This window comes from Falco naumanni, chromosome 4 (assembly GCF_017639655.2).
Source record: "Falco naumanni isolate bFalNau1 chromosome 4, bFalNau1.pat, whole genome shotgun sequence".
NCBI classification, from domain to species: Eukaryota; Metazoa; Chordata; class Aves; order Falconiformes; family Falconidae; genus Falco; species Falco naumanni.
This window is the reverse complement of record NC_054057.1, coordinates 63,037,476-63,051,125: the sequence shown is the minus strand read 5'-3', so window position 1 is coordinate 63,051,125 and position 13,650 is coordinate 63,037,476. Positions and strand designations below refer to the sequence as shown.

The window sequence follows — 13,650 nt, the reverse complement described above, 5'->3', positions numbered from 1 at the left end:
CGCAACAAGCGCAGCTCCCGGCACGGCCCGTGTGACGCGGCGTGGCCACCCAGCAGCCCAGTGCCGGGGGTCCGCGCCTACCGGCGGCTCCGCGGGAGGGCACGGCCGCCCGGCTGCGCAACGCCCCGGGAGCGCTGCCCCTGGCACTCAGCCGCCCTGGGTCCCTCGCGGACGCCGCTGCCCCAGCCCACGCCGGAGCCCCGCCGATCCCCGCGCTTCCCAACGCGGCTCGGCCCCGCCGCCGGCAGCCGTCCCGTTACAGGGAGGGGCCGGGGCCGCCGCCACCGGCCCCGCTGCCCGCCTCGGGGTCCCCCCGCCCCGGCCCTCAGTCGGAGCCCCGCGGGGAAAGGGGCCCTGGCCCGACCCCTGCCCCGGGCTCCCTCGCAGCCCCTCGCCCGGCGCCAAGGGGGCGCGGACGCAGCCGTTACTCGGAGCACGGGGAGCGAGCCTGCTGCGGGGCTGGGTACCCCCGCGCCCCCCCTACCCCGGGACCCCGGCTGCCGCAGCCGCGCCCGGCCGTCTGGCGTGGACTGCCGGTGGGTCGGCAGGCTCCCGGGGCCGCGGGGCGCTGGGCAGGACTGGAGGCTGCCGCAGCAGAGGAGCGGGGTGCGGAGGCCGGGAGAGAGGAGGAAGGAGGCAGCCGGCGGCGCAGGGGCTGCAGTGAGAGTGCGAGGCCGGGAACGGGACAGCGAAGACGGGGACAAGAAAAATCACAGGCACAGCGGGAGGGGGACGGAGAGAGAACAGGACAGAGGTGGAGAACGAGGCAGCTGCCGCAGAGGAAGAGAGGCAGGGAGCGGGAGAGGCAGCAGTACAGGGAAAGAAAAATAAGGACAGGGAGTGGGATGGAGATGAAGAAAAAAAACCTTGGATGGGCAGCACGACAGAGGGATTAAAAAAGAATAGGGGCAGAGAGCAGGACAGAGGGATACGGTGAGGAATGATGGGACAGGGACCTAGACAGAGCGGCAGAGAATCAAGAAGGAAGAGGGAGCACGAGAGAATGGGGGGAGGACAGAAGGACAGAGCAACAGGAAAAGAGGTCGGGGAGCAGGACACTGGAAGAGAATGAGGACAAAAAAGGGGCAGCAGGCAGGATGGAGTGGTAGACACAATGACAAAGAGGGAGACAGGGACAGAGGGAGATAATGATATGGGGGAAAGAAAGATGGGGCAGGGAGCAGCAGAGGGATGGAGAAAGAGCAGGATGGGGAGCAGGACAAAGGGCTCAGGGAGCAAATACAGAGAAGAACTGATAAGGAGAGATGGGTAACGGGGAAAAGGACAGTGAGATGAAGGAAGAAATAGGGTCAGGGAGCAGGACAAAAGGACAGACAGAAGAAGGAGAGGAAGAAGGAAGGATAAAGATGGGGACAGGTAGCGGGACATATGGAGAGAGAAAAAGTAGGACAGAGAACAGGGGAGAGGGACTGAGAAATAGAGAGATGCAGACTGGGACAACAAGATAGAGAATATAAAAACAGAGATGGGCTGGAGGACCTGTTTCTGACAACCTAGCACTCCCGGTGTCACTTTCATGGCCTCAAAAATGGGACACAGCAGAAGACAGAGGGATAAGGGAGGGAAAGAAAAGGCACAGGGAACTTGTAAAAAGAAAAAACCAAGAGATCAAAATTGTGATGGTGAACAGGATAGGGCTGGGGAGCAGACAGAACCGGTGAGGAAGAAGCACCAGGAAACTAAAACCAAGAATCTGCATTCCTCCTCTCAGAATCCTGGAAAAAAACAGCCTGCCCGTTGCTGCTCCAAAAGGAAGGGGATACAATGTGTAAGATTGTTGTTACAAGATAATTGCTGTTCTTGCTACTTGCTTTTCTATTAGAAGCATCCAGACTCATTTTTGCAAAGGCAAAATTAACTTTCATTAGTCTCAGCGGCTGAGATTTCCTAGATGACCCTTCAGAAACAATCTTCCCAATGTTAGGTGGAATATCTATGTAGATGTTTAGGATTTTTTTTTTTTTTCAAGTCTGCTTTCTTCTCAGATAAAGAAAGGTTCCTACTTCTGCTTTCCCTTTCACTGCGTTGCTGAAGTAATTCTAGGTCTTCCTTTCCTCTTTCACCCTCCTCTTTGTACTCTTCACCCACCCCACTTCTTTACATCGCTCTCTCTTGACAGTCTGTTGAGCTAAGAAACCTCTATCCAGAAACAAAACCCTCTTCCCTGAGCTGGTGAATTGCAGCTGCTCATCCAGACAAAGGTTTCTAGTATTATTGGCTGTATAGTACCTCTGTTGGAAGGCTGCTAGCTGTTTGCATTGCTTACTCCGGGCTCCTCTTTAGTTAGAGGCTAATTTGTCCTGAGCTTAGCACTAGCAACTAAAGTAAATGAAGCCTTAGGCCAGATGAATTTTACTTCAACCTTTGGTTTTACCTATGGAAATTTAACCAGTAGATAAGGAACTGTAAGTAAAGCTTTTAACTACAGGATATTCTGTAACAAAAGATAAGGAAATGCCTTAAGATGCAGACAAGAAGGGAGCCTGGAGGCTGCAGGAGCAAATCCGAAGAAGAACAAACAGGAATGGATGGGCATTAAGTGCCATCAGGAAATCAAAGGACCTACAGAGACTATAATACCCAGTAACAACTGACAGACGGGTCCCTCTTCAGAGGCACACTTGTTGTAACAGCTCAAGTTGTAACTACTATGACATATTAAACACAATAGAAAGAGGAACTCTGATTCTTTATTAAAGTGGAACATAAGGACGAGCCCCGTTGAGGTGGCACCCGCATAATTCCTACCATAGTCTAAGTGGTAACTGTATTATTCCCACAACTCTCAGCATCCACGCTCTATGCCCAGCTGCAAGTTTTTTGTTGACTATAATAACAGTGATAACGATAAATGTACTCCAAATGATCAAGTAACTGACCTGGAGAGGAGCCAGAACTCTCTAATGGCAAGGATTTCTCACTTACTCAGCAAGGCAACAGCTGAAGGTAGAGTCCAGTGAAGAAACAAATTCACATAAGAAAGATCTAAAGAGCAACAGTCCTCACCTTTATCAAGTCCCATTAACCACCCCCACCCCACCCACCCACCCCCACCCCCCGTGTGCATGCATGCATGCGCATACAAGTTAACAGAAATCCAAAACCATGAGAACATTATCAGGAGCAGAAAGAAACCCACCATACCTGCCTTTGTTAAGACACATAAGGTTAGTGCAAGAGATACAAAGAAACAAAGTATTTATTGTTAAAAGCTTTTCTACGCATCACTCGGCATCATACAATGAAGATATGGTGGCTACAGAGTAGGAGTCTCTCGCTCGCCCACTTGCTCCCCCCCCTTTATACATGTATTCGCGCACTCTCACAAACCCACAGTTATATTTTTTTAATTGAGTTCCTTTCTTCAATGAGATTGGAAAAGGTGTTTATCATACAGGATCTGGCAGAACAGATACATCCTATTAAACAACAAAGCAGTTACAGAAAGGACACCTCTTTCTTCAGGAGAAGAGAGCTTTCTTTTCCCCGTCATCTTTGCACTGCCATAAAAGTGTTCCCAACACAAAAACAAGCCAAAAAAAAACCCCAATACCTGACTACAATTTTGGCAAAATTAGGAGCCCTAGGATATGCACTGATATTGATATATGCACCAATATCTTCACTCAGCTTCCACAGGTTAAATCCTAAACACCTGGTGTAAAAAAACTGACAGCTGAAACAATGTCTGCACTACAATTACCAACCCTTCTAAGTTGAACAACTGAATCCCTGTTGATAACAGTGCAAAATGTTTTAACAATGTGTCTCAAAGTTATTTGCAGAACATTTGGTTCCATCCCACACGCCCATTTCCCAGGCTACATATGAGTTGAGACTGGCTCTCTCCCACATGCTCTCTACATGTATACATACACACACGCAGACAAAATGTACTGACTCACTTGGATTGTGCTATTTCCAACAGTACTCCACACATTATCCTGTGCTATGTCTTACTGGCACTTCAGTGGTGCTCTGCTCCATCTTTTTATTTCCTTTTCCACTGCTGTATTCCTCTTTCTATGTCATATTCAAACATTTGCTTTCCCTCTAATTTCTAAGAAACACTTGGTCTAAATCCTGAAGCACAAAGGACTAAAAAGTGTTTCAAACCTGCCATGTCAACACTTCAGCTCCAGGATAGATTTCTCTTCTTTGATACTCCAGAATTGTTTTAACCCTTTCCTATTTTGTTGCTATGCTTTCTAACACCATCTATACATTTACGACTTCTATGCACATGATGTTTTGTTGCAGTATGCACAGATTTGTATTGTACTGTGGCAGCAACTGAAGACCCCAAAACATCATCTTGTCATCTGTCATACACACAGAAAGACAATCATCCTGAACTTACACAATTCCATACCTGGTCAGTATCACTGCCTTTCATTTTTGTATGCCCAAGCAGCATTTGGTCCAGTTCCTCCCAGTACTGCTCCATTATTTCACTTCAAATATAACTTCTCTTTTTTGCAAACAAGCAAGCTCCTGGCTGTGCTCCTGGAACACAGGACAAAATTTCTCTGTGCCTCTTCAGTAAAAGGCCTGACCTGCTTCTAAACACAGGAAACAAGCACCAAAATCTCAAACCTCAGTTTAACCAAACAAGACACCTGACAGCTATTCCTAACACTCACTGTTGGTGACCAGTCTTTTTATGTGCAGTAGGAATGTGGACAGTGGGATGTAAGAATTTAGATTTTGGATTGCCATCTTCAGTGGCTGACTCATGCACAGGCACACATGCGTGCACACACAGGGACGGACACACACTTCAGCACAGCATTGGTGCTTAACACAACTTCATCTTCCAGTGATGCTGTTGTGAACACTGGGCAGCAGTGCCACATTAGTTTTGTTAATTTGCTCTGAAAGAGAGTCTGAAACAGATCCACCCAATTAATTCTACAGAGAGATTCTAAAAGCAGGCTGGACTCCATTATGCTTCCAGCTGTGGCACAACTGAAATTTCTTGGTACAAATATTTGCTACTTCAATGGAAAAGTTATCAAAAACCAGAATTCCCTGGAAGACATCTTGCAGGCATCTACCCAAGTCCCGTGCCCTTCTCACATCCTTAAATACCTTTCCATTTCTTACTCCTGGAGACTGAATGCATCCCCTGAATGTAGCTGCTCTGTTTACCATATACAGAAAAGAGTTTTATACACTGGACAGCATGCACACAACTGACACAGCAGTGTAATAAATATGGAAGCACAGTAGCAGATGACTCCCACTGTTCTCCCTCATAATGCTTGCTTGTAGTCCAATTAGTTGCATCCTAAAGTAAATAAGATTTCAAGTCATTCACTGCCTGGCAGCCTCACAGTCCATCACTATTCAGTTTAAGACTGCAGGATTTCATGTTTCACTGAAAAAAGAGGTTTTAACACAACAAAAGTTCCAAAGTCATTCCCAGTAAAAACCTCAGGCAAAGAGGTACAGCTAGGCTTCTCACACCAGTCGCTCTGCATGACAGTACTGCCATCATATGACACAGAACTGCAACAAAATGTAGATTTTCCAAGGCATCTCTGAACACAATGGACAGAGTAAAAAGCTATGGCACTATTAATGTGAAAGCAGAGGTATTAAATAAAGGGGTGGAAGAGTAGACTATCTCTTCTGTGACTGGACAGAAGAAACTTCCAAGCTCAACTAAGAAAGAGATTGGCAAAGATAGCAGAAGAGAAAAGGAAAAAAGGACAATACTACACCAAAATGCATTATTCAGAAGAGCTGCCTCCCTTCTGTACCACATGTGAATCTGATTCTCCTTCCAAGAAAGGAGATGAAAGAGAGTAACCCAGAAGAGGATCTGAGCGCCACATCACCCGGACAAAGAATTATACTTTGGCAGCTGCTTTTTGGACTAGAAATCATATTGGGCCATCAATTACAAACAAGTTGATGCACTACAAAAAATTAATGGAGGGGAAAGGACTTAATGAAGATGTCCCTGCTTCCAAGTAAATATGGTATAAATTCCACGTAGTCTGAATTTGTCATACATTTACGAAGAACATGTTTTCCAACTGATATGTTCTCTGTGCTGTTTAAGGCTGATAGTGCTTTATAATTCAACAGCATCCTTTATAACCAATATGTATCATCTATGGGGGAACTGAATAATTCATAGTAAGAGGCAGTTCACCTATGATCAACATGTGAGACCAATCCAGGGACTCTGTTAACATCTTGAAGTAAAGGCGGCACTGCCACGTTATATGAAGTTAAGCTTCTTGGATTCTGCACCAATGTAACAATTAGGTAAGTTCTATTCAGTGCTGATCCCTATTGGCACACAGAGAAACATTTAAGAAATGTCGTATTTTACATATATGCTTTTTGTTAGTATCTGCTGTGTTCAAGGCAGGTATCAGCAAAGCACCATTAAGTTACTTTAAGTTCCTCAGAATGCCTCATTTCTTGCCTCAACCTCAGCTTTGCTAACCTCATTGATATTAGTGATGCCTAAGCAGCTCTTATCCTGGGGATAATTCTCTTCCTCTCAGTACAACATTATCACCATCTAGTGATATGTAACTCGGTCTACCCTTCACTGTAGGGACAATAGAAAGAGGAAGTATTAGAGTTTGCAGAAGAGATGTTCTGACTACACTTCTTTCTTCCAGAGGGGCTCTTCATTCCCGGAATGAAAATCCTCCTAGTTTGTTCTTACACATGGTGAGACGGCTTCTTGCACTGCTCCAGCTGGAATAAAAACTCTATTCAGGAACATAAAGCATTCCACAGCTATAAGAAAGACTATCTTGTCCAATTTCAGAGAATTTACTATTTGAGACTCTTAGGTAACTGAGAACTGCATTTCTCTAAATCTGTAGTCTCCTGTAACACCTACCTCAACCTCCCCCATCAATGCCACCCATGATTCCATGCATAGCCCATTAGGATTTGCTGTGTAGTGTCTGAACTTTCCACTAAAACTTAATGATATGTGTTGATGAATGAACCTTTAATCTTCTTTAACACTGACACTTGCATGGCACTGTCTGTGGCCTGGAATGGTCTAAGACACCCACCCACCCCCACCCCCCCATGGGCAAGATTTTCAAGGGTCACTCTAAAGCTGGTGTTCTGACTGGTGTGTTGATGGTACATTCTCATCCAGTCAGGAAGCAGGTCCATGTGTAACAGTGAGCTAAGTAACACTGAAAAGTCCACTGGTTTGGTGGTCATGATGCCAATGGGATCTTGGTGAGCAGTACTTATGTGTTGCGCACGCCCAGAGACTGTTCCAGTTCCTGCCGGCGCTGCTGGATCTGAAAGAAAAAGAAAAACTGTACAGTTCAGCAGATTCAGTTGTCCAGTGGCAGGAAGATTTATTTATAAACCAACAGTATGGATAATTCCTTCATACCTTGCAGTAGAAATATCTGCTCACAGCCTCTTGAGACCATGGCTCATGATAAAATTCAGCTCTGCGTTCTTCCTCTGGGTTTCCAACTACATCAGTCATCACCTGTGACAAAATAAAAACATTTTTCACTATAGCTCTTCTACCACGTAGAGAAACATTCAGATTTACCTAGAGGCATAATTTATTTACATTACATCAAAAATGTTCAGGACAGTTCTCTAAGCCCAAGGCAAATGGACAATGAATGGCATGTGTGCTTGCTACCAAAACAAGACGGTGACACACAAACTGCCAGCTCTGAACAGGTCCTAACCTCTGCTCCTCATCTGTGCCAAGGAATAGTTCTAGACACCAGCAGTTGCCCAGCTAAGTGCCATGATCTCTAACAAGTTAACAGCATGGACGATTGAGTTCCAGTGTCCAGGAAAAGTTCCCCAGTACTGTATATTTTATTAAGCTATGTATCCAAAGAACCTCAGTAGTCACCCATACACAGGGTAATAACTTGAAATTGTTAAGGTATTCACATCAGATTGAAGCACAACTCTGCACCAGCATTGCCCTTATCTCAAAGCTTACCTTACCTTAATTTCAAGGAAAGTTCTGATGGGGAAAGCATTAAGGAAAAATAACTCTATTGAAATGTAAGGAACAGAAAACCTGTGTCATTCCAAAATGGCCAAAGTCCTGAGCTGATTTTTCAGTCTCTATGCAACTGCCAAGAAAGCAAGATTTGAAAAACTGGCAAGTTGTTGAAGGAATTAGTGAATGGGACTACCTGGAAAACTGCCCTTAGATACAAAGGAGCTGAACAGAGCTGGCTGCATTTTAGGGACATTTTTCTCAGGAGTAAAAGAGCTCTAAATTCCAATGTGTAGGAAACTAGGCAAGGAAGGCAGAGACCAGCATGGCTCAGTAAGGACCTCCTGGTCAAATCAAGGTCTAAGAAGGAAATGCACAGGCAGTGGAACCAGGAACATGTATCCTGGGAAAAATATAGGGATGCTGCCCAGATGTGTAGGCATGGGCTCAGGAAAAGCTAAGGCACAGGTGGAGCTGAATTTGGCAAGGGATATGAAGAATAATAATAAGGGCTTCTACAGGTACATTGGTCATAAAAGGAATGTTCCCCTCCCCAGTAAGTAAGATAGGAGAGCTAGGGACAACCAATATGGAGAAAGCCAAGTTAATCAACCATTTTTTCTTGCCTCAGTTTTCAATGGCAATCTCTCTTCCCACGTCTCTCAAGTCCCTGAAGCTCAAGGAGGAAAGAAGTCCCTCCCATCACAGAAGATCAGGTTTGAAACCATCTGAGGAACTTGAACATACAAAAGTCCATGGGACCTGAAAAAATGCATGCCAGGGTCCTGAGTCACAAAGCCACTCTCCAACATATTTGAAAAGTATTGGCAAAGTCCCCAGTGACTGGAAAAAGGGAAACATCTCACTCATTTTTACAAAGGAGGACCCTGGGAACTACTGACCAGTCAGCCTCACCTCTGTGCCCAGTAAGATTATGGAACAGATCCTCCTAGAAGACATGTCAGAACATACGGAATGCAAGGAGGTGATGAGAGACAGCCAACATGGCTTCACCAAAGGCAAACTGTGTGTGACCATCTAGTGGCCTTCAACAATGGAGTGACTGCACTGTTGGATAATGGAAGAGCAACTGATGTCATCACCTGGGTCAGGACAATCCTCAGTACCAACACAGACAGAAGGATGAATAGATTTAGAACAGCCCTGCAGATAAGGATTTGGGGATACTGATGGACCAAAAATTAGATATAATCTGGCCCTGTGTGCTTGCAGCCCAGAAAGCCAACCATATCCTGGGCTGCATCCAAAGCAGCGTGGCCAGCAGGTCAAGGGAGGTGATTCTCCTCCTCTATTCTGCTCTGGTGAAATGCCACCCAGAGCACTGCGCCCAGCTGTGCAGTCCACAGTACAAGAAAGACATGGACCTGCTAAAGTAGGTCCAGAGGAGGCCACAAAAACAGAGAGCTGGAGCACCTCTACTGTGAGGACAGGCTGAGAGAGCTGGGGCTGTTAAACCTGGAGAAGGGAAGGCTCCAGGGAGACCTTATTGCAGCCTTCAAATACTTAAAGGGGGCTCATAAGAAAGACGGAGAGAGACTTTTTACCAAGGCCTGTAGTGACAGGATAAGAGGGAATGGGTTTAAACTGAAAGACAGTAGGTTTAGTTAGATATAAAGAAAACTCTTTTTATGAGAGTGCTCAGGCACCAGCATAGGCTGCCCAGAGCAGCTGTGGGTGCCCCAGCCCTGGCAGTGCCCAAGGCCAGGCTGGATCGGACTGGGAGCCACCTGGGCTAGTGGAAAGTGTCCCTGCCTGTGGCAGGGGGCTGGAACTAGATGATCTTTAAGGTCCCTTCCAACTTGAACTATTCTATAGCAAAAAATTAAATTCTGATGACTAAGTCTCCATCATCACAGAAACAAGGGTAAACACAAAATTACTAGCATCTTCTGTAGAGTACTATTGTGCAGTCACAATTCTGATGCTAGCAGGGCAGAACATTACAGAAAAACCCCTTATGGGACTGGTTGTCAGGTAGAGTGCCTGACTTCAGCTAGAGAAGCTCCACGATATCTTAGTTCGTAAGGTCTTCAAGCTAAAAGCTGCTTTAAACATTCTTTCAGAAGCCTGTCCCCTTTTGAATACAATATAAATAATAATAATCTTAACAGCAGATTTTTGAAGACTATCGACAGACTAGACATTTATATTTGAAAGACAGAAGGATTTTATTGAAGTAATTTCATGGATTCATTAATATAATTGGTTTTGAGGGATCTGAGTTAAAGGCACAAAGTGTGAAACTTTATGAGGAACAAAAAAAATCATTTCTGCTGGCAAAACAAATTAACTTCTTCACATTCCATTTCTTGGATATCTCAAAGCTAAGCCCAAAGGCAGCAGAAATCTGCCTATTTCTTATACAGATTAAGTTACGAACTAAAAAAACATCCAAAATGTGTTATAATACCATGGGATGTTCCTGATGAGTTTTATACAGCTTTAATTTTATGGAATACACCAACACAGCCCTGCACTTCCATCTTACTGTCTAATCACAAATTCACCTACCACGCCCATTAAGCAGCGCTGTTCCACTGGAAGTGGAAACTGTCTTTCCTGTGTACTGTCTGCTCTGGGATGGCAGTGTTCCACTCATTGTCTGTTTCCCACCAATTCGTCATCCTGGATGTTTTAGCTATGAACTCTATTACACATTTATATAAAATTCTTACATTCTGTTCCACTATTCATTCTTCTCCAAACCTTAGCTCACCTTAAGATCCCTACTTTGGGATCGGAGAAGGTCTTGGATGTATCCTTTTGGATCTTTGGAGAAACTCAGCATGAAATCACGTTGAATTTTTAACTGGTTTATGGATTCGATTGTCTCATGAATCTAAGAGAAGAGAACAAAGAAGATGTTACTTAATTCCTCCCATGCTCCAGTGACCCTGAGGTCAGCACCATTAGCATATTTGTACTTCTTCCAACGTACAAAGGTGACATTTCTGCACTGCAGACTTGTGCAGGTTCCCACTACTTTTTCCCTTCGATGGAGTTAACCACAATCCTGAAATTACATTTTCGTTTCACTTGTACTTCTGCAATACAAGTAGGTACAGGATTCTTCTTCACTTCCTGCGCTGAACTGCTGGATGGCATGCTATGTACAATACTGAAGAGCTAAGTCATGTGACTGTACAATGTAGTAATTTCCTGTGTATAATCACTCTTTCTGCCAAGTCTGGGATTTTTCAGGAAAGGTGTTATATAAGTATGTCTTTAAACAGTGCCCAACGTAAGAAAGCAGTTATTCCCTTGTTCAATCATCAGCATATCTTCAATACCCTGCTGTGATCCTTAAAGCCTCTAGTGGTTGCCAGATGAAGTCCACGTTAAATGAACTCACATAAGAGCCATGAATTCTAGACATTTTCTTGTGAGAAAGCCTATTAAAGTCACAATGGCTGCAAAAAGAAGGGAGTGTGAACAATGAGAAATCGGGAGTATTGAAGGTTTATAGAAAATGAGTTGTATCTTCAGCAATATTAGGAAAGAAATTAGCATTAACCAGCAGGGAAGAATGAAGACTCCAAAGAGAAGTAAAGGTCCTATAATTATCCTGGATAACAAAATCAAGTACAATCAATGAGAGGACAGTTAATGAATCGTTTGCACCACACACAGAGAAGCAAACTTTTGTTATTCTATTCCTCTGAAATTCTAGTTTGAGGTCCTAAACCTATCTTGTTTAGTTTCTTGTATACATCTAGGCACATGGGAGAAAATAATCCCCTGATCTGGCTATGCCATCGAGGCCACTAATGTAGGCACAACTATACAGTATGTTAACAAAGAGAGCTGCTGTCAACTTAAAATCGTTCCTTATTTGGGAAAATGATGTAGCCATGCTGGAGAGAAATCTGCTGGCATGCACTGACTCCCCACTAGATGACCTTGTAGCACCACAGCGATAAATAGTACAGACATTAGACAGCAGTCGTGCCTGTTTGCCCAGAAATGACTTCAGTCACTTCACTAATCACAGCTTGCCCGCTGCTGTAGCAAATGCCAAAAAAAAGAGGTGATACAGACATGGGAAAAGGTGAGCTGGACTGGAAACAGGATAGTCCTATGTCTGTGGCATGCAAGCCTATACAGGCCAGGAATCAACTGGCTGAGCAGCTGCTCTGCTCCAATAGGACCTTTCTCAAGAGCCATAAACAAAAGATGCTGTAACAGTTACCAGGATCCATAGGACTGCTGGTGTCCAACTCCCCTTTAAAATCACACGAACACCAGAGTTTAATGTATTTGTTTGTATTAGATGTAAACAAACAGAAACTGGGCCTGACGGTATGTCACATAAATCATCTCTGGTCCAGGATGACCATCATCTTCTGACTTGGCTTTGAGAAGCCACTTTTGTTTACCCCTTACCAAGCCACATCAGCCATTTACACATGTGTCAAAACCTGGCTAACAGTCCTCATGATGGAATCTCTTAATACAGCCTGCAGACCTCACCACTGCAGTAAGACAGATACTATTATTTGAAGCACGCATGGTCCTCTTTCAGTAACACTGAAAACAAGTCTGCCAAACTGCTCCAATACATTTTTCGTATTTACATCTACTGCAAAGGGCTGTTCTGCCACCATGTATGCACAAAACACATCCGGAGGATAGGATTTTCTTAGCTTTGCCTTACAGCAATTTAGCAAGACACCATGACTTCTCAATAAAAATTTATAGTCAAACAGTTCAGATGATTCCGGAATGCCAGGAGGCTCATTATACTACCTGCGAAACTCTGCTTCTATCACCTTGACAACCATTAACTGGGCCTGGATCAAATCCTAAGTGGGAATGCGACCCACCCCTCCGTATTCCCATTGCATGTGGCTGATTCATCCCTTGAAAGCACATCCCACTGAGAAGTCCCTGTCTCACAACATTACCTTGACGTGTGACACCAAACCCACATGAAGGTACACAATGAGTATATTTGACATGTGATACTGGGCTAGTACCTTGTTGTCCAATGCTGTAATCTCCTGTTGGTTAGCTGTTGAGAGAAGAAAACTACTCATCTGTCCCTTTAATGGGTCTTCAACTTCTACATCTATATCATAACAAGCTGTCTTCTTCTGATCGTTGGGGTCAACACTATGGAAAGTATAACAGAAGATCATGAGAACTGCTATAACGAATCAGAATAAATAGCCATCCAGCCCAGAACACACTCTTTGGTAAAGCCTAAAGCCTGTTGCAGATGCTGTCAGAAGAGTTTAGGAACAGGGTATCTTCATATATTTTTATATCCTAGTAGCATATCCTCTCTTCTTTCATCAGTCAGAATTCAGAGACTTTTGAGCTGGAGCCCAGACCATCAACTTTAATAGCTACTAATGGACATAGTCTTCATTAAATTGTCTAAAATCTTCCTAAGACCTGTAACTCTGTTACTAAGTTGTAACTCTGGCTTCCAAAGCAGTCCCCAGTGGTAAACACCATACTGGTACAGTCTCTGCTCGACTGCACTTTTTTTGAGATAGGGTAAGTAGAACTGTACACTACCATTCTGGATGTGAGCACATAATGACATTTTATTTGGTTCCTGGTTCCTTCTCTTATAATTCCTAGCACTGTAATTGTTTTGGCAGCTATGCAGCACTGCAATGATTCCTAGA

The 13,650-nt window shown here is 44.4% G+C and overlaps 1 protein-coding gene across 8 annotated transcripts in view; it reads right to left on the bottom strand.

Moving 5' to 3' along the window:
- Positions 1-3,202: 3,202 nt before the first annotated feature.
- Positions 3,203-13,650, bottom strand: part of SMARCD3 (SWI/SNF related, matrix associated, actin dependent regulator of chromatin, subfamily d, member 3) — a 111,363-nt gene continuing 100,915 nt past the window's right edge. For all 8 annotated transcript variants that reach the window (XM_040590788.1, XM_040590790.1, XM_040590787.1 and 5 more), the window contains 4 exons: positions 12,991-13,126; positions 10,731-10,853; positions 7,412-7,513; positions 3,203-7,313 (listed from right to left, as the gene is read on the bottom strand). In XM_040590788.1, coding sequence (XP_040446722.1) covers positions 7,260-7,313; positions 7,412-7,513; positions 10,731-10,853; positions 12,991-13,126 — 415 coding nt within the window. In that variant the 3' untranslated portion in view covers positions 3,203-7,259. The remainder of the gene's footprint in view (positions 7,314-7,411; positions 7,514-10,730; positions 10,854-12,990; positions 13,127-13,650) is intronic.